The sequence below is a fragment of the Accipiter gentilis genome, chromosome 7, assembly GCF_929443795.1.
Source record: "Accipiter gentilis chromosome 7, bAccGen1.1, whole genome shotgun sequence".
In the NCBI taxonomy this organism is placed as follows: Eukaryota; Metazoa; Chordata; class Aves; order Accipitriformes; family Accipitridae; genus Astur; species Astur gentilis.
Window position 1 is genome coordinate 5,891,187 of NC_064886.1, and position 22,000 is coordinate 5,913,186.

The 22,000-nt window shown below is 39.1% G+C and overlaps 1 protein-coding gene across 5 annotated transcripts in view; it reads right to left on the reverse strand.

Moving 5' to 3' along the window:
- CABIN1 (calcineurin binding protein 1) overlaps positions 1-22,000 on the reverse strand; it is a 121,125-nt gene that overhangs the window by 21,870 nt on the left and 77,255 nt on the right. For all 5 annotated transcript variants that reach the window (XM_049804401.1, XM_049804397.1, XM_049804399.1 and 2 more), the window contains exons 31-34: positions 12,278-12,441; positions 10,154-10,250; positions 8,378-9,019; positions 7,845-7,919 (exon numbers count right to left, since the gene is read on the reverse strand). In XM_049804401.1, coding sequence (XP_049660358.1) covers positions 7,845-7,919; positions 8,378-9,019; positions 10,154-10,250; positions 12,278-12,441 — 978 coding nt within the window. The remainder of the gene's footprint in view (positions 1-7,844; positions 7,920-8,377; positions 9,020-10,153; positions 10,251-12,277; positions 12,442-22,000) is intronic.

Sequence of the window (22,000 nt, forward strand, 5' to 3'; positions counted from 1 at the left end):
TTCTCCTTGAAGAAAAAAGCCTGAAAGACCATGTCACTGCAGTGCTGACTGCATTCCACAGCAGAAGGGGAAAAATCCCCTGAAGTGCCCTCTAGCTTCACTCACAGAAGACAGTTTTTTCCATTCCAAATAAAACGTCACATTCACTGTAAGGTCCAACACAGAGATTGTAACACCACTAGACTGATGCTGCAGAGTCAATCTGAGCACTTCTGAGGTTGCGCGGGGTTCCAGCTGCAGGACCCCCCCCAGCAAGCCCATCACCTATGATCCCCTAAAATTCTTCAGTACTAGGCTGCAGTTTAAGATTACCCATGGCCAGCACTGGGAAGAGTTAAACAGCGGTGAAAGGAGAAAACAAGACCTCAGTTACTTGTTTTGGAACGAGGGTAGGGCAGTAACAGCAGCACCGAAACAGTGCCTTTCCTCAACAAATACTGCTTTTGTATTATAGAAGCAGCAAAACTTTGTAAAACCAGGGATCACGTTGGCAGCCCGCCAGGAGCCTGAAAGGCACGGCTGATTTGCATAACCTGATTGTGCCTTTGTGTTTATAATAAAATTTATTTGTTTTGATTCTACTGGCAGCTTCTTCAGGAAGCATCATGTTTAATTAGATCTGACACTGAAAGCTGCTGAAGAGTTTTGACTGCAGGTTTAGAAAGGGAAACAATGAGAGCACTGGGAGCTTGGCACCAGACAGTGGGAGAAGGTGGTCATGGATGTGTTACTTTGGAAGAGGCAAGTGAAGCTAAGGGAGAAAGGGAGGATTTGATCAGCCAGAATGGTGCAGGGAGAGCTCGAGGTTTGGCAGCTGGAGCGGGAAAGGGTGGCTGAAATTTTCTTTTCTCTCCCTCACTCTTCAGGGATGGAGTTGGTCCCAGAGCAAGGATTTTTTTTGGCTAAGGCAGCAGTGAGTCTTAAATAACTCGGTAATGTTGAAATAGTCCCTTCTCGTGACATTTAGATGATATACTATACTGTGAGGAGCCAATAGAAATTTCAGCTGCTACAACGCTACCCATTACTAGGACTTTCTACATACAGTCCCATATTCTCAAGGGTCACAACACAGGACTAGACACTTAGTGGCATTTTGGAACTTTGCCTTTGAACATTCTTGTATTTTTAGAGATGTTAAATCCAGCCCTGTGTGCAATGTTGATGTCTGCAACTTTTTAAGCTATTTGTTTTATATAAATTCAGTTCTCAGGATTGGCCATATGCAGTATAACCTAACACACAACCACAAAGTTTTACCTGTCCTCTTTAGGCTATCTGTTGTGACAGTTTAAACAGTAGTGAAAGCTGTAATTTTAGTATTAAGGCATTCAATATTAAGTCCACAGTAATAAAAATACCTTTTCAAATTGCAAGTCAAGAAAAAAAGACAACAGATATGTTCTTAGACTGAAGTATCTCCACATGCATTAATAGAGTATTGTGCACTATGAAGTTTCATCCTAGCTTGTGCTGCAATAACCTTCCCATGTCGACACGTCCTTAACAGTACCACAGACATCATCATTCTATATAAAATTACGAATTTAATATGACCAATTTTAAGCAGTCAGTGGAAAGGCTTATTAGAAATTCTGTCATTATCTAGAAGCCTCACAACTGCTTTCTGCCAGCACATCCTCTCCTTGGTCCTCAGGAACACACATTTAAGTGTAATGCTACATCAAGGTCAAACTAGTCTGCCTCTAAATCTTTCACTGTCCCTCAATAAGGCCTCCTTGGTATTCCATTTCCAGGGACCATTAATTTCGCATGAAAATCATAGTTGGCAAGACTAAAAATATATCTTATAACTCCGAGCAATAGCTGACTGCTTTCAGGATCTGGAAATCTTTTTGATAACATTCTTAGACTGAGAAAAATCAAAGAAAAGAACAAGCACACTTCAAAATGCTGCTTGACCACAAAGTGAATTAATCTCTAGTGTAACTTTAGTAACTTAACTACTAATGACACAGTGACCAGTACTGCATAGCAATTTCAGCCCATTTGATGCGTGTGTATCAAAAATCTTGCTCACACTGAAGAACTTAAACAGAAAAGGACAAAAAGAGGAGGAATAACTTTCATCCACACCTGTTCTCCAGTCCTGTGTGCTGCACGGCCATACAAATGCCTGTGCCAGCACAGAGGAACATACACCACAGCAGAGGAAAGAGCAGCCACCAAGGAAGCAGGCTTACTTCTAGCAGCAGTTCTCACTTTAAAGTGCTGATTTAACTATGCTATGTTCTTATACTATGACTCACTATCATGTCTTCCAGAGGTATTACTTTTAACAACAAGAAAGTTCAGAAGACTCCAAGACCATCACAAGTCATTCAACCAGAACTACTTACTTTCTTCCCTCAGTTACTGCTCTCCCACCTTTTCCAATCGCAGGACTACTCCATGACTTTAAATACTAGCATAAGCTATTACATATATTTGAGTCACAACCCCACTCCTGATGGGTCATTACTGGTGGTCATACACCCTTTTTTGGAAGTTGCCATAGTCTGAACTAAATTTAATTAGTCTCTGGAACTTTGGCCTCTTGTTTTTAAAAACAGTTCAATAGGCTAAAGGGTCAATAGGCGATACTAGAAAATGTGAATATTTGGGAAGATATTTTGTTAAATCCTCAGCATACATTAGTTTAGTCATATGATCAACTCAGCGATTTCCAACAAGAGCAGTTAAATATGCAACAAGCAGCAAAACAAAATTCTCTGAAGGGCTGATGATTATACTGTTGTAACAGATAAAAAGATATTTATTTTCAAAGTCTTCACTGGGCAATCTTCTGTAACACTGAAAACTGATCAGACAATATTGCCCTTGTCCTCTTCTCTGAGGATACAGTAAGAAAGATAAACAGCAGCATTAATATCAGTGTTTAAGAATGTTGCATCGCTACTCTTTAGATTTTGAACAAAAGTGTGCTGAAATTGATGAATACATCACTTTTAAAAATTATTATTTTGGAATACCAAAAGATATCTCCCAGCAACTTACACTGAATACATTTTTATATCAATTACTGGAATCTCATCCATGCTACTCTGTTCCCACACACCATAAAGTATTTTCCTTTTCATTAAACACAAAAAAACCCTGTGTACATTTTAGTCTTCCCCCCCTTTCACATTCACGTTAGATAGTGTTAAAAGCTCAGGTTTTACTTCACCATTATGGTTTAACAGTAAATACTTCTTAAAGTAACACTTAAAGAACCTAGCCAAATACAAACAAAGTACAAGTTATTCATAAAGTTAAGATCTCCCCCCCCCCCCCCCCCCCCAATATGGTAGTATACACGGATTAATTTATATTGCATGTACTAGCAGCTTCTTCAAGCTCACAAGTCTCTCTTTGGTAGCCTCTTTGAATGACTGTTTCCCATCTTCAGCTGCTTCTGCATTAGACATTAAAAACTCAAAGCCCCCATGAGCAGGATTTGGTAAAGCAAAACTGCGTTTGCTATGGCAAAACATCAATTACTCCTGAAAGCAAGAGTTGGATCCAATTAAGTTTGAGAAGATGTTTAATTGATAAGATGATGCTCAACTGATTTTGCTTATCTGGTAAGGTTCCTCACCCCACTAGAGGTCTAATGTTACAGCATTTTATCCAAGCCTGTACTGAGTACACATAGGTGCACCTTTCTGTTAAAGCTATTACAGTCCAAGCACAAGCATACCGTTAAGCATCCTGTAAAGACATTAAGCAACACCTGAACTATGAACAGCAGCCACGTGTATAAAGGACCCCTTGCTGAAACACAATCTTCTGTCCCTGGCACAAGCAGGCTATGTCGCCACCCTAGGCAAGATCTCATGACAGAGCATCTACACTTGTTTCTTCGTTGATGTATCATATTTCAATAGAGAATACTTCAATTTCAACAGTTCTCCAGGAGCACAGGAACTTATTGTAGCAAGGTTTTGTATCACCATGTTTTTCTGCCTTCTTCAAAGCTGGGGGCCAACCTTTCTAAGCCTCCTCCCCAAGTATTTAGCTGACTTTGTAGAAGAAGTTGTTAAGAGTCTCATTGCCTCAATACATGTTAACATTGGATTAGTCACAAGGACTACAGAGGATTTCTAAAATCAAGTGAAAGGGTCATAGCATTGCCAAGCTATTAAAAAGATTAGATGTCATCACAAAAGCATAATAACCCACTCCGTCAAATTCCATTTACTGATTGCTGTATTGTTTCCTGCTTATGCCTGAAGAGGCACATAAAAAGATTTCAACGGAGTTGTTAAATATTTAGGTTAAAAACTCTGACTGGTTTGGAAGAAAGTTGAAAAGCCATAATTCAAATAATTCCTAATTTTAGTAGCAAGTGAAAACTTTCATAAAGAAACCATATACTGCCTGGACCTGTAAAATACAACAGCCAACAGAGAAAGACATACATCAAGGTGGATTTTGTGTTCACTTTTTTTTTTTTTGACTGTCAATTTCTTGGGATAAGTGACTGAAGAACCACAGGCCCTGTAAACCTACTCAAACTATCCAATAACAAAGCACTTCTCTGTGCTGCGGCAGCTCTATACATGACTCATTTGTTTACAGAAGGCAAATACTTGCCAATTTTAAATACAACAGGATTCAGTCTGTTGAAAACAGACAGATGTCTACGAGAGTGGCTATTCCTGTGTCTCCACACTAATTCGTACTGTTACACTAGCAGTAGGGCAGCTTCACAGGGCTTACAAGATCCTGCTAGAAACAGACAAAAATGAGAGTGCAGTATGTAATAGTTTCATTAGCTGGGACCGTTTCCTAAAACAGAACGCGTGCAAGCTTCAAAAGTGCATCACATTAAGAGGTATGTTTTATTTCAAGTGATTTAACAGGAAATCTCATCACTTCCGGCGCAGTTAAATACTAGCTCACCTATTCTATCTACTTTCAAGATTAGTTTGTGTGCAGGTTTTTCACCATTCTGATGTTTTGCCACATGCCTCAGTAACTGTTGACTTTGCTGGAAGAGCTGGCATAGCAATCGCATACCCAGAATCCTCAACAAAGCCCAGCAAGTAACTTGGCTGATACATGCAAGTTTGTTGAGCGGTTTTTAAAAAGGTGAGCACATCCAAAAAGCAAACAGTAACATTACTTTTTAAAGCAGCTTATTAGCAAATTCTTTTTATTTTGAAGTCATAAATCAGTGTGATGCCGCCTGTTTTTTCCCTAAGATAAACTAAAAAAGCCTTAACATACTGAGCCCAGATTTCTTTATTAAAAAAAAAAAAATAAAATCTTAAATACCAGACTAGGAACAAAGAAACACTTCTATTAGAATACCTCTCAACATTGCTGTTCATTTCTATAGTTCAATGGAAAAAAGTTACTAACTTCCTGAGGGGCACAAATTGGAGAAAGTTACCTCCAAGAAAATCTAATAAACTCCCTTTACTCTTACATGCTCTCCTGTTACTCTGCTAAGAGATGCACTGTACAAATGCACATTTTAACTAAATACACTGTTAGATAATTTTTATCCCAGTATTAACAACTGGAAATTTTTATGGTTACTCAAGACTCATACTTTCTACACAGCATGGGGAAAAACACAGGTCGGCATGCCTCCTGACAACTAAAATTAACACCATTTCAGGAAGAAATGTAGTGTGAAGGTAATCTTGTCTAGAATAAATGCTGTGTAACGGAGTCTGCCCTGAGGGTTTGAACCTCCTCTACCCTCCTGGTCAAGGCAATAATCACCAGTAAAACAATATTCATCAAAATGAGATGAGGAGAACAAGTACCCATAGATTCAAGAGAACAGTGCATGAAAACACAAGGTTCAAGCTCCACTGAAAGGCACATATCTTAAATGGAAAAAACAACAACAAAAAATCTGGAACCTTTCACAAAAGACACAGAAATATCTGCTTTTCCTAAAGTTGCAGAGTAGACAGCACTAAACCTTGTTACAGGAGTTGACCTACAGCCTCAATTTTCTTCAGCTCCACTAGGTGGAAAAAACTAAAAGGCTGGCCTCTTAACTCTATATAATACAGAAGGTTCACCTTCCAAGTTCTTCTACCTATTAACCAGCACCTCTAACACAGTTGCACTTGAGTTCTGAGAAGCGTTTGTCATGTACGTGCAACACATTGAAGGAAGGACCAGGCAATGTGCATTATTTGAGGTTACGTTGAAAAGATCTAAAGAACAGAGACAGTGTTCTGGTGATAGACAGGGGATTTGCTTCAGGAACTGGAAGAACTATCTGGAGATTTAAAAAATGCATTTATTTTGAAAAAGACAGGTGAGGTAATGTGAAAAGGATTTGAATACCTAAGACAATACTTCACTTGCTAACATCAGAGATGGACCTCCTCAAAAGCTTATGTTTTTGCAAAGCAGATGGGTTTATTTTACAGTAGAAAAGCCTCATCCAACTATGGAGGATGAAAAGAAATTCTGAAAGACTTTTACTGTCCTTCCATTTTAATGAAAATTAGTGCCTAAGGCAGAGGGAAAGAATCAAGTGATGGAGAAGCAGGCAATTCTCCCCATCCCTGCAACCATAATACTTTTCTTCTGGTAACTGGCAAGTTGGAATGCAGTGAGCGGGTATCTCTAGACTAGTCAATAGCATGTACTTCTCCTTGCACACTTCTACTGGGTAAGACACATGACAGGAAGTTACAGATGATAGAAGATGAAATAATAGCGGAAGAGATACTTGAGGGACAGAAAAGACAAGCCACAGAAAACCAGAATAAATTTCTGCAGCTCATAAAACAAATGTGTTCAAGACACTTCTGAAAGAGCTCTACTTTAAATCAGTACTGAAAATGATTCAACAAATTCATATAGTTATCTACCTTTCTTGTACAGAAAACCTTAGAGATGGTTCCTGGTTTACACTTAAGCATGATACAGATCACCACACTCAAAGACAACAAAAGGTTTCTAAGTTGCACTCCAACAGATTTTTTTCCAATGTTTTTAGACAAATATTAATTACTTTTTGAGCTAGCAATCAATAACACATACTACGTTTTCATAGCATAAAACATGCACAAAGCCCCGAGCAGTATTAAAACACAGACTATTAACTAGGAACATAGATTTTTCTTCTAAACATGCTTTATCTTCTAGTCAAAATCTGCTGAACAACTGCTTCATTGTGTGCTGGTGGCAAAAATTACGGGAAGTACAAAACTAGAAAATACTTTGGGGCTTTCAGCTGATGGTTTGCTGGCAAAATGAATGACCACTAAACATGTCATTCATCCAGTTTTCTTATTGGCTTTGATTTCACATTAAGGACTGATAAATAACCATCCCTTTAAAGCTCTCTAACTGTTTGCTGGATAAACCCAGAAACTACAAGCTAAAAACTAAACTGAGTAATGTAACAGAGTTAAAATCAGATTCTCGACCATGCAAGTTGAGAGGAAAGATATTGGGTATCTCTGGAGCAGAGTGCAATATTAGCAAGGGAAGAGCTGATGAGGTTTTTAGCCCTTAGGGATCAGAGAGAAGTAATTACCATCCATGAAATGCTAAGGAAAGACGTGGACATTTAAGAAAATGGTAGTGAGCCTTAAATATTTCAATTTGAAAATTGTCTGGGGTTTCCCCAAAAGCTTTTGGGCATGCAAACTATCCTTCAAGCGTGACATAAATGGCAGCAATGACCCTAACAAAAGGGATGAGCTTCCTACACTGATGTGGCCCAACTTATCATAGACGACAACTATACAAGGGAAGTAGATATTTCTAATTGCTGCAAACACTCAGCAACAGACATGATCGTGCAGACTAAGTAATAAAAGCTTGTTACAAGCAGTCAGGGACTTCACAGAGCTTACCTGTTTCTGTGCTGATGCCCCCATATGCACCTGGCAAAACTTGACTGCCTGTTCAAGTGCTGCTTCTTCATCCACCTGAACAGAGAATCACAACTAATGAAGCTATAATTAGCTCATCTATAAATCTAATTAAATTCAGATGAAATGGGGATGCAGAGCATGGGAGTAAGGAGGAGAAGCAGCACTTCTATGGCTGAACAGTGATCTTAAGTTATTCATGAGGATTTATTCAAAGATACACAACTCCCTCTTAATTCAAACTAACATTTAGCATGATCAAATCCCATATAATTGGTATTATAGCTCTTCAACTGATTTCAGACATTTAGTTCCAAAACATGGAGGGTCCTACTTTCCCCCCCTCCCCCTGCAACAGTCTTGTCAAGACAGTGGTTCTTCAGAGGTATTTATCTCCCCGACTTTTGAACAGATATAGGGCCAATTTTATACTGCTTTGTTTGGCAGTTACTGTTACTCTATAATCACGTCTGACATCACACAGAGAAATTACAATTAATGATAAAATACTTCACCTGTTTAATCAGCATGTACGTTTCAGACATGATCTTCTCAATTTTACCCAGGTCGTAGGCCATAACTTTCTGACCTTGCTGCCATACTCGATAAGCATCAAGCAGAAGTGTTTTCCCAGACTCCACATCCTCAAGTAATTTCCTCTTCCTGCTTGATCTCTGGACAGGTTCTTCTGTAGGTACTGCCTGAACTATTCCTTTAGCTGCCTGCTGCTGATGTTTTGAGCTGATACTTAGCTCTTCCAAAGAAAGTTCCGGAGTCCGGCTCTCTGGAGCTCTCTCCTTTGAGTTCCTGCCAGATTGAAGACGGTCTGGCTCACTGCGTTTACATGAAGAATCAATTTTTTCAGGGTCATTGGAATATCCATCGAGATCCATAGGCTCAACTGAACCAGGCCCAGGGAGCTCTTTAATTTCCTTGTCATTCTTGTCATCTTGTTCCAATATGTCCATAGCATTGGGAATTTGTCCCTGGGTCACTTCCTTTACTCCATTTTCAGTACTATGTACTACTCCATCTGATAAAACTGTTTTTTTGGGAAGGACATCTTTTCCCTCTTCAGCACTAGCTTTATTAGAGACGTCTGTTGTCATCCTTCCTGAAGCAAGGTTGGAAGACTTGGAATTCTGATCTTCTGAAACCTTAACAAAAGAAGTCATTCTTCTCTGTTATTATTGAAATCAGAAAGCACTTGCGCACAGCTATGACTACCACAAATGGACCATGAGTACCTTTACATTGCTGTCTCTGCTGAAGAAAATCAACAACATAGGCTCAACCAAAGCTGCAATGTTTCCCCACCCCGCCACTACTTCAGCCTATACTGTGGGATCCAACTAAATGAAACCCAAGGTCTTCATAGCACAAAATTTTCTTCTAACGTATTGCAGTAAAAACTGAACCTGTTTCTTTTGGCAGCTGCAGATCAACCTCAAATTTAAGAATCTTCCTTTTGGTTGCTCTTACATAACTTTCTTCTTGTTAGTAGATCAAGAAGTACGCTAAACTCTGCTATAGAATTTTAATTTTTGGACCTTTACTTTGGTGATGGTCCAAAGGTAGAAAACCTTAGTACATCATCTCTTCTTTCAAAAATCGCTAGTGATACAATTCTTCCATCCAGATTTACGAACGAAGTATTTCATACACAGAGTTCCAGTGTTCTTAAGGATGTTTTCACTTAATTTGTTAAACCTATACTCTGTTAACTTGGAAAACCCTTAGGAACAAGCTCTTCCTTGAATGTGTTTGCCAAATAAACTTCCAATTTCCAGTCATCTTAACCTGGAAACTGATTGGTCTCTATATGACTTTTGAAAATTAAATCTAGATTATAATTAAATGTAATAGTAGGTGTGGTGCTGTCAAGGTCTAGCAGTTAAAAATGGCTAGGCATGTCATATCTAGTTGTCTGGTTTTGTTTTGCAAGAGGAATCTTAGTTCATTTTAAAATGAAATCTCCAATAGACCCCACCTGAAAATGTAGCTGTTCTTATACTCCATGTAACTACCCTGATTTGAAATTCCAGGGACAGTCAAACCAAACTTACTGCAATCCATTCTCAACAACTGCATTTGTTCCTGGATTTCAAAAATGAAAAACAACAATGCTGGAAGAAAGTTTTCTGTCTGGTTGCATATAAACAAAAGGTATTAGAAGTAAGTGATAGTAATGTAGCCCTTCAGCCTCAGGAGATCTAAGGAATGAAGAGTAAACTGAACCTAGAAAAATCTAATTACTAAATCAATGGCCATTAAACACACTGCTGCCTTACCTGCGTCAGATCGTTGAGAGTGTCCTCCAACACTTTCACTGTAAGCACAAAGGCTTGTTGGGCCAGAACTTGGCGATCTGCATCACGCAAGTACTTCCTGTGCCACAGTAAGAGAACAGAAATTAAACTAACTGCCAAAATCTTATAGGACTTTAAAAGCAAGAACCAGGACATTAAAAAACCAAACCAAACCACAACACAACACCAACCCCCCAACACAACAATTTTAAAACAAGTTAGAAGAAAGCAAACAAAACATATACAGTTGTATATTGAAATATTACACTTTAGCTATGCTTCCCTCCCCTCCGCCCCTCCCCACAATCATCAAAGATGATGTGCATAAGCAAAAGAGCGCTATCTACAAACAGAGGGGAGGAGAAAAAAAACCCCCAAACCCAAAACAATAACAAACCAACCAATCAAACCGAGAGCAAAACAGACAACCAGAATTACAGTTTTCTTGTATCAAGCCTTCTGTGCCCCTCAAATACCAGCTTTTTGTTCAAACCTTTTCTTGAAAAAGAGTATTAGTCACACAAAGCTATCTTGGAACTGTCAGGTGATTTTCATGTTCTGGATAAACCGTGCATGGGAGATTAAGGACATGAGCAAATCCTTTCTCGTTGGTCATATCAGTCGTCTTTGAATCAAGTTTTTTTTAGAGCTAAAACACTGGTGTGGCAATACCTTTATTCCTATTTAGCATTGTAAAAAGATAATATTGTGCATGTAAAACTTATTCATTCTACAGCTTCATTTAATTTTCTACAGCACTGTAACTTCTGTGTATTCTGACACAATGCTTTAGTTCACTTTCAAGGAAAATGTTTCCAGCCATCAATCCCACCTAACTGAGTTTGATGGAAAACTGAACTTCTATGTCAGAATTGGTTGGTTTTATTGAGGGCTAAAAATCAAGTAAATAACTTTGAAGGGTACTATTTCAGTCAAAAAGCCAACATTTTTAAAACGCCTATTTTCTCTCTACAGTATTACATTAAATTGGTAATTTTACGGTTTGCTTTTCAGCAAAAAGATACAAAAAACTGGCTCCTCATTACTTCAGTAATAACTAAAGTTCAGCTAAAAACACCCTATTTTTAAAAATAGGGTAGTTACAGGCATATACCAGACACACCCAGCATATTTGCATTTATAAGTTCCTGTAACGATTATAGTTCACCATAGCTGGCACTGGCTGATCCAACATGTCCAATTACTTGTTTGTTAAATTCAGTCTAGACTTATAAATAACATAATATTTTTAGTACAACTGTGGGCTTGCTTAGGACAGAATTTAAACCTTCTATGGTCCAGTACTTCTGATATGCTAAAAGTCAAAGTATTTTTGGCTTCAAGCTTGCTGGACATGTGGCGACATATTCCCAGACATACGACAATCTATGCAAAGTCACATGCACTCACACTCAAAAACACATGAAGAAACCTTCATTGCCTCCAACTTATTGCCATCAATCTTTCAGTTCGACTTCTTAAGCATTTGTCAGAGACTAATTTCAACATTTCCCACTCGGCAAGCTACTAGAATTTTACCTCAATTGCTTCAATGTTTTCCTTAGATGTTTATTTTGGTCTTCACATTGATACAGATCTGTATATAGCTCACATTAAATGGCTTCTTTTTTCTTAAATAAGGTTAATGCAATTAAAATTAGATCACCCCTGAATAGGATAAGCTTTTTAAATAGCATCAGCTGCCAACAAGCACATAACCATTGTTCGGTCTGTCAAGGATTACAGGAAGGCAGGATGCCTGGGCTGTGACCTCCCTCACTGGACACAGCTCTTATGCAAGAGGCCAGCAGAGGGGTGCAGAAGTCACGATGCTCTGTTCCACCAGCGAATCCCTCCGCATGACAGAAAACCTCTGCAAGTCTGTTAAGGCAGCTGTATGGCTGCTCCGAGTTTCAAGAGAAATTCAGAGAAGTTCTAGACTCTAATCCTGAGAAAAATTACCCATCATTCCACTATATTCCTGAGGAAATCTGTCTAACCACTTTTTTTCCAAAACTAAGAACATCTTTAAATAAAATAGTTACAAATTGAACCAAATATACTCAAAGCTTTACAAAGTAACAGATTAAAATAAATATATCATACTTTCCCTGATCAGGGGTTCTCTGTAGCATAGACGAGACTTTCAGCAAGGTGTTGTAATCCTTTAGCTGTGACAGCACATTGAGCAGTAAGACAATAGAGCGGTTCATATGAGATGCAAAACTGCCGGGGCGGTCGATCTCATCCACGGGGATGCGCCAGATTCCCTGCAGAAAAAAGAAAAGAGGAAACCTCTACAGAGGGATCCAACTGAAAAGGACAGAAATCTTGAAATACGAATCGGATTCCACAGCATACTGCATTTCACTGAGGGTCAGATGAAAAATGGATAGACAAATGCTGTGGTCCTTCAGACACAGAGATCTGGATTTAAAGCCAACTGATTCCTGCCAGCAGCGAAAGAGGGAGGCTTGCAGGAGGCCACAGCACACCGAAATGTTCTTCTGAACTATTCCCAGAAAAAAAAGCAAGTAAAGCCTAAATTATACTGTGCATTTTTCTTATTATGTCTGTGAACATGTCTTCCTAAGCCAAAGCTCAACTACCATAAAAAACAAGGAGTAACTTAAAGTAAGCTTTCCTAGCCTGAAAGCTGCTACTTTTGTGCAGCCACAGCAAGCTTCTACCTTCAAATAATCTGTTACTGAATGTCTTAGGAACTTGGTTACTGCCTTGATATCATCAGTGTTCACCATGGCACTAACCAGTCTGTTAGGAAGAATCAGATTCCTCAGCAGTATCCATTTTCCAATGGCAGATTCAAATCCCTCTAATAAATTTTGGGACAAGGGAATCTTTAGAGAGCAAGGCTGGACACCGATAGAAAATACAATTTAGTTATGGTTAGTCAGCTCAGATTTGCAATATCTAATAATTCTAAGGAGATTTTTTTCAGGTGTTTAACATGGATGCTGTCAACACACTAGTCAACCATATTTGAAAAAATGCAATGCAAATATTACTATGCTTGCATGTTAGTATGTAACTTATATTATGACCTTTCACAAAAACTGCTGTTACATCACCCCAAACCCTTCCCTTGTGCTTTATTCAGTTCTGAAACTTTTCCTGTAGTAGCTCTTTAAGATGAAAATCCTCTGGTCATGTATACCATTTTGTGACAATACAGGAAAGAATAGTTTCATTGATAGCAGTACTTGCTCTCAGTACCTGACTGAAAATGAATTCTGCCTTCCAAACCTGTTCAGAGAGCAGGATATACAAATATTTACTCTTTTATCCTTGTTTAAAGGTCTTGCTTTGATATTTTTAGCTTTCCTTTTAGTGTGAGCAAAATTCTTCAGAACTTAATGCAACGTGGAAGCAAAGAAAATGATTACTACAATCATAAATGACATTTGACCACAAAAGAAGTAGATACGTAACGGGCCTGTCTACAGCGGACCCTCCCCCTGCATGTCTTCAGGGAATCTGCAGTTCTACTCCATAGGATGCATAGGAAGTTGGGAAAAAAATACACACAAATATCAGTGTTTTTAAATAGGAAACAATGACTTCAACTAGATATAATGCACAGACTGTTCTGCCAAATTTTCTTACTCTTGCTTTTCCTCATGCTCTCTACTGTGATCACTGGGGGGGGAGTAAGAGAAAAAGCCATTTTTCCTCTTTGCTCCCTGAAGCTTTCTTGCAGACTTTTTTTTGTAGCTTCCCTTTTCTAGAAAGTACCTAAAACCGAACTATGACTGACCCCTGAGGCACAACCGTCACTTCCTCCTATGCCCAGCTACCAACGTCCACAAGTACCTTCTGCGGCTTGGTGGCAAAGATCTTATCTGCTCATGCAGCTCAGTAGCTCTCAAGCATGTACAGATCTTGTAGGTAATAGTTCCGTAAAACAGCACATACTTAATTTAAACAGACAAGCTTTTTCTTCCCCCAAACTATACAGTGACTTTCCTTTCAGGCTACAGATGAAACACACACATTCTGGAGCTGATATTTTTTGCTTCTCTGCACATATGTAAACTGGGTTTCTGCCAAATCCTAAAACAACTGAATGCCTCATAATGGCACCACATTGCAAGAACCTACGTAGCCAATTTAACTATACAAAACAATTTATGGTCAACTTAGATGCATACTGTAGGAATGGAAGACAGCCAATGTGTAGGTTCCTGGTCCTTTTCAGCATTATCTCATCCTTCATTTGAATTAGGCACATCAGTTGAAGGGAGCTTTCACATGCCGTATGTGGAATCAGTTGAAAATAATCTTGCAGCTCCTTCTCACATGTCCTGTGTATACATTTTAATGCTACCCCAGAAATTAGAATAATGCAGTAAACCCATTCGCAATGACAGAATATGCTAATTGCAGCTAGAAAGCTGTGAAAGTTATAAAGTGCCTCTGACAGAAATAAAGTTGTGTGTTTTGGGGAATGCTGCTCTTCTTTCTACAACAGGGCACCTTGGAATAGCTTAAATTAAAACTCACACTAGGAGTGCTTGAGTTTAATTTATCATTGGCATTACAAAAGAAGGTCTGATTTTAAAATGAAAGTCACTACCTTTTCATGTGTTGACTTGTAGTTTTATAAATGCAAAACAGCAATAAATAAGATTACTGTCCTATGTAACATACCTGCCTATTTCACATGTAGCCTCAAGCCAAAAGCAGAAAGAAACCTGCCATCAGGAGTCAGAACAATCTTCGTTCCACCATGATTTTACTAAGCAATACGCAAAACACTGATGTTAAAGTGAGTTTATCAGAATTTATTTAATGACTGATGTTGAATTCTTTTTAAGACTGCAATTTGAGTCAGAGACTGAAGAAACAGTCTCATTCAAACCTCTCCCAAAGAGAAGTTTAACTAAGCCCATCAGGCATGAATTTTTCCTTCCTAAGTATCAATAACCTTCAGGAGGAATATTTCTGAATTCAGATCATATATTACAATTTTTTTAAAAAGCTGAATGCTAGGCTTTTTATTTTTAACAAAACTTTAAGAATGATACAAATGGAAAGCTTGTAATGAAGTAACTGGGGAGGATACTGGAAACAGTTATTCAGTTTGACTAAAATTACAGTTTTCGAATCATCATTTGAAAATTCAGATTTGTTAGAGAAGTACCTCTCTTGAAAGTACACACACAGAGGAGTACAGATCCTTGCGACAAACATTTGCAGTTCTTTGAAAGGTTTCGTTACTTTATCACCACTCGGGCCACTTGACAAAATGTCTCCGGCTCTGGCCACCAAAAGGATTTTACGTCCAACACACCGCTCCTGTTTGCTGGCCACCATTCCCACAGTCGAAAGGTTCTCCTCCCTCCCGCAACAGCCAGCGAAGCTGTTTACATGAAACTAGAGGAAGGAGTGAGATGCTTCCAACAACTCCAAAATGCCTCTCAGGATCCAAAACGTCAAGCTGCTCTCCATGCCTTCCTGGCTAAACAAACACTCTGTAAGAGCTGGGGGCGGGGGAAGCAAGCCTGATCTGGGAGCATGTGAAAACGCTGTGGATAACTTAATACTGAATTTTACATTAAATGTGAAACTGAATAATCCAGTCAGTACGCCACATTCCCGGTGACAGTTTTTTAAACTGTCTTTCAGCTTGAAACCTGCTGCACAACCTCCCCTTGCAGAAGAACTGAAGACTCGGGAGGAGGGTGAGGAAAAGAGGACCACGCTGCACAGGGTTTTGTGAGCATGAGCTACAGCAGTAGTGGATACTTTCTAGCTCAGTGACTGAAAATAGAAAGGAAGGAAGTGCTTATTATTCCTCCACGCTGCTTACTCCAGAACTTTACGGGAGGGGATTCCCTGGGGTTTAGGAATGCCTCTCTGAGGAGGAAAGGCTGTCAGTTCTCAACAAAACCCAAACTTCTCTGGGGATGGCTGCTGCTGACACTGCAGAGCTTCAGAGTAAGCCATTTTCTAAGCCGAGATCAAACTTTACTCTCTCACTGCTCCGTGGTTTCTCTTAATGAAATGGAGAAATGCTAGCCATACTTCAGATGTTCCAATCCACATATAACAAGCAAATGCATATAAAAACTACTGCTACAAATAAAGACCTCCAATTACTTACGACTCAATTCCCTCCTTTTTTTTTTTTTTCTTTCTTTTTTCCCAAGGAGTCCCAGAAGTGCAAGCTGCACCACATAAAACAAACTCAATTCCACTGCTGCCTTCAAGTGACCAAAGCAAAAACAAACACTTCATTTGTCAGTCTCAGTAATGTCCTACTAAGAAGTGCCTTTAGTAAAAACAAAACTAATTTAAGCACTATTTTAAGATTGTTAGAAAATATGGCAAAACTAACAAACCAACTGATAAAGTGGTGCAGGGAAGCCACCAATTAATAATGCAACAACCTACACAATATTTTAAAATCAGAAGTTGAACTGGGTACAATTACATAATCCCTGGAAAGCTCACACTTCCCTAAACTTTTTTTTTTTTTTTTTGAAGTCTCTGTTTTAATACAGGGTTAAGCACAACATACTGAAGTACTACTAGCTTTACTCCTGCCCTCTCTTCACAGTTACTTAGGTCAACATTAACATCTTGCCCTGCAGGCCTGAAAAGAAAGGAATATGGTTTGGGCTGAACAGTTTCAACACACAGGATTTGAAACTTCACTCTTTTCAGCTAGGAAAGTGCAGAACGGACCCCTGAATATCCCTACTCCTCTTTGTAAGCATCGCTCTATTTAATGTTCAAGTCAGTAAGCATGTGTTTGCTTTACTCATGACTTCCTGCTAGTTCCGAGTATAACCATTAAAACCACTGTCCCCTCCCCCATTTAGCAAATTACTAAACCACCTTTTCTCATCCAATCTTAACATGCTCCCATATCTCTTATTATTTTACTCTGCCACCTGATTTTAGCTTTTCTTCTTTTCTACAGACAATTCTATTATTTTTCTTCCTCGGTTCCTCATTTCATCCACACAGCTATTCAGTATGTAGTGGAACAATTCCACCCCTGTGAACAGGAATGCAAGTGGGTACAAAGGTATTAAGAAATGAAAGCAGCTATATTCAGAATATTAAAATTATTAGCTGCAGGGACTTGTGTCATCAAGAAAAAAAAAAAAGCAGCCCCTGCTTTCTGTAACTTTGCCAATTTCAGAAAAATCTTACAAACTTTTACGGAGTATTTAAGGAGCACTCCTCTTGTCTATTGTTAGTCTTGTTCACATAGTACAGTAACAGAATATAAAAAATAGCATGACAATAAATAAATGACATTTTATCAGCCTGGAAAAGGAAACAGAAATAAGGCAAAACTGCAGCAACTTCCTTTCAATAAGTCAGAACCAAGCAGGATTACAATTCCTGGTCTACAAGGTAAATATTGTCCATTTCTTTTTTTCTTCTTTTTTAAATACACACACACTTGGAACTGAATAAACAGCATGTATGCCTTCTGGAAAAACTCTGGAATTCTGCAGCATTATTTTAGCAAGGGAGCAGCATGAAAAATACTGACAAATGAAAATTCTCCACATGCTCCAATTATCATATGCTGATAAAGAAACATAATGGACAATTTTCACCTCTTATTTCTCTCTCCAAAACACAACGCATTTTCAGAGTCTTAAATTTCAGATTTTTCAATTTCTAGAACAATCATTTTACAGCTGACTCGACATTAAATTGGTTTTAACCCTATGAAAAGAACACTCAAGCCATATCCACTTGGAGAGACTATCATGTGTAAGCGTGAGTCAGGGATATACACACACGAGGCAGGGAAAGGGAGTAATTTCCTTGCTGCGTAAGCAATTACAAAAAAAAACCCAGAAATGCCTTGTTAAGATGATGAGTTACAACTTCAGGTGGAATTTGTGAAACAGAAACCGAGGTCTACAGATAGTTTTGCAAAACATTGGGTTTGGCCGTTTGCCAGGCAGAATCTAGAGGTTTTTGTTCACTCTGTCAGGAGGCTTGAGGAGTTTTTACTCAGATGGTTCCCATGTACCATGTGATTTCACAACAACGTCAACAGAAAGTCACATCGCCTCTTTTTAAAGGGAAATGGCTAACTAGACTATAAAAAGAGGAAATAAAGAATCCATTCTACTCCATGGCTACAACGGAAAGACAGACAGAGAAGACAGTGAGAAGGAGCCACCAGGCTGTTCTCTTAAAACCTGTTTTGAAGGTGCAATCCTCTTCAAGCAATGACACAGCTGCGTTCCCTCCGGAGCTCTGCAACGGTGTGCCTCAGGCAGACATCACCCACTTGAAAATCCAGGAAACACAGGAGGTATGTGCATAATGCATCATCCCCTGGATGAAGGCAACTGCTCCCCACACTAATTTTCTGGGTTAACGCCGGCAGTGCCGGTGGAGTATCCTTCCCCAGAGTACTCTAAGAAACAAACCTTAGATTCCCTCTTGTCTAGCCCCTCATTTCTCTACTCTGCAAATCTAGGGTGCTAAAGAAAAGATGGATTTGAAGATATAGCTGTGGAACGCTGATTTCTTTTTTATTTTATTTTTTTATGCGTTCCCTCCCCGCCCCCACTGCCAACATTAAAAAAGGTTCCCTTTTGGACAGCTGGACAACTCCTCAAGCTGGAAGGTCAGTTATTGATAAAAAGACTTTTGGACAAATTACTTTAGTACATTCATTTTATTTCCTCAAGAAGTTGCTCCCTTTTACCAGCTGTATTTTAGGAAAGAGAGAAAAAGTGACTGGTCGGGAAAGGAATTAAATTATCAGCAAAGTTTCACTCGCTGTGTCTTGCAGCCAATCCAGGGTTTAAGAAGGAGAGAAAGAAGGTTGCCAAAGGGATGCAGAAGAGCAGGAGTCATCCAGAGATTTAGTCAGGCACTTTATGTACTGAAAAGAAAACACCGAGCAAGGTGTCTGCTCACCCATGTTGGAATTTCTTATTCTGCCTTTGTTACTTCAATATCTTTTTCTGGGGTACATTTTGGTTTATGTCCTGTCCCTGTCAGAAAGAGCCTGGAATTCTTTCTTTGGGAGGATATAAAGCACAGAAATCCAAAGAGTACAGAGTGCTTCTAGATCTTCTAATAAGCAAATAATTTGATACAGAAACCTAATAAAAGAATATGAAACCCTCAACAGTAAAACTACCAGGATTTTGCATTTCCTTAGGCATTCTCAGGGGCCAGACGCAGGAAGATTTCTTTAGCACCAAAGTAGGTGGTTAGCAGGGCACATCTAGAGATTGACAGGGGTTCTGGTTTTGTCTAACAGACAGCCTTTCTTTGTCTTAAGCAAATTTTTCTGCTTAAATCTTTTCTGCATACCTGCTACAACCAGACTGCCTGGCATCAGATGCAAATGGTACTCAAAGCTAATGAAACAAGCTTGGTACAGTCCATCCATGTGCCTGGAAGTGGGCAGGCTCCTGCACTAGCTCCCCTGCAGACATTAGCAAACTCTCTTTTTTTTGACACGTGGGATTCATTTAATCTAACTCCACATTTTATAGATATGATATAGACACATTCGTTTAATGGTATCACCCAGAAACCTTTTACAGAGAGAAAAAGGCATTTCGGGAATGTGGCTCACCTGAGCTATTATAGGCTGCACCTTAGGATGAGATGGCTACACACTAGAAATGACCATCTCCCTTGAACGCAAAGGATGATGACTAAGTCATAAAAGATGACAAATGTTACAAATGCCAACCAGCAAGTCTGCAAGGCAGTTCTGGTCTCTATCAGTGGCATGCCAAGGTCGAGCCCCACTACTCATTCTTATTCCTAAGGGAGGTGCTACAGAACCAGAAACAGAATTGGGGCTAACACAAAGCTGTCGGTTGCTAGAGAAGAGCAGGTTTCAGGATCATGAGATTTTTTTACCTAGACTCCTACAGTTCTGTCACTAGAGTGACTGTCCCCATCTTCCCAGAGGTTACAAAATAAACAGTTAGCAGTGTACATGCATTTTAACCACTATTAGATTCTATCTGGTGGAGGGAGTGTTACCTCAGCCTAATTTTAAGAAAATCAAAACCTGCTTCAGAACACAGAACCATCAGCTATCATCTTTGCCTACATCTGGTAACAGCCAAAATTAGTGAACCCAGCACAGTGTATTGCTAACGTTATTCTGACAACACTCCTGCCTTAAAAGAATACAAGAGCAGTACAGCATAACAAAGCCTAGGTATGAAGAAAAGAGATTAGAAATACCTAGCAATCTAATGCAAGGACATAAGAGTTAAAGTATGGAGATAAGTCTCAAATGCCTCACTCTCCAAAAGGTAGCCTTTCCACTCCTCTGGGAATAACAACAGGACAACACTTAAACGGAGAAGTTAAACGCAAGACAGATGTTCAAAAGGATGTGAAAAACGATACAATCTGTGGAATGTCCAAACGGGCCAAGGGCAAGGCAGCTGCTACAAGCAAAAGATGACAAGATTTTTCACAGGACCATCAGCTAATTTTCAAATTGGGTGGATGAGTACAGTATAGGCAAAATGCTAAATCTTATCTACCTGCCTTACAGGTGCCTAAAGTTGTCTATCTCCAGACAGCTTACACTGATTCACCTCCATCATCTAGTGCAGTATACATGAGACTAGAAAGGAAAGGAGGACCAGAACTTCATAACATTAAGAGGTATGCTACTGTTGAGATTTGGCACACTGTTAACGTAGAATTACGAGTTGTTCGGAGATTCTTCATGCTGAAACACTGCAGAAAGTGTCTCCTTCTAGTACAGGATGTCACCTTTTACTATTTCAGTAGGCTTGAAGGATTTCACAGGGTTTAAATAAACACATTTTCACCTATTTCAACATCCACATTCTAGATGTAAACTACTGATTACCCAATATATAAAATGTGATTACCCTTTTAATAGCAAGGCAGTCTCCACATACAAGACTCAACTGATTTTGAGCATTTTAAACTAGGCTGTCAGAGTGCTAAAAAGTTCTTTTACCAAAATACTCAAATTTTTATGCCAAGAAAACCTGCTCATCAATCCTACATCCCTTACTTTTCAGCAAACAAAATGCTTAACTGCCCACTCCTGCCCCACAGCTGACATTCAGCATCCCTGCACTGACAGCACGCAGTGTCTTTCAGCTTTTAGACTCTCTTCTACAGAACGATGCACACACTAAAATATCAAGATGAGAAGCTGTAAAACCCCAGTGTTTGCAAAGTATTTCAGCATATTCATACAGTGCTTAGAAAAAATATCATCATCCACCTGTATGTTTTACAAATATATCACCAAATTAGACTCAAAATCTCAGAAAATACCAAAAGCTAGAGGGTCTCAGGTTAGATCAGTAGTGCGGAAGAAAATGCTATCATTTCAGAAAACAACATTGATGAAGCGCTCAATGTTCTTTCTTGTCGGCATCAAATCACTAGAATACAAGGCATTAGGAGATCATGTTGAAAGAGGTCTTCGAGCCTTAAGGAACATAAATCAAAAGGTCCAGAGAACACTTGCTACTAGTTTCCATCACAGTTTTTGAAAAGACAAAACCCTCTAAAGCAGTATCACATGGCAGCTCATAAAATACAATCAAGTGATATCCTTTAAAACTACTAGGAGAAGAGCCTTCAGCTTAATTTCATCTTGATAGAAAATTTCATCTTCATGTAACATTACCTAGAAACATTCTCCTTACACTACCTTCTGGCTAAGATGCATCCTTCAGACACATGAGTTTCTCTTATCTCGGAGCACTGTGGGTGATCATGCAGCCACATCATCTAACTTTGGGGGCCCACATAAGGACTTTTCAAAAGAGTACATTTTTCCTCAGCAGCAACCCG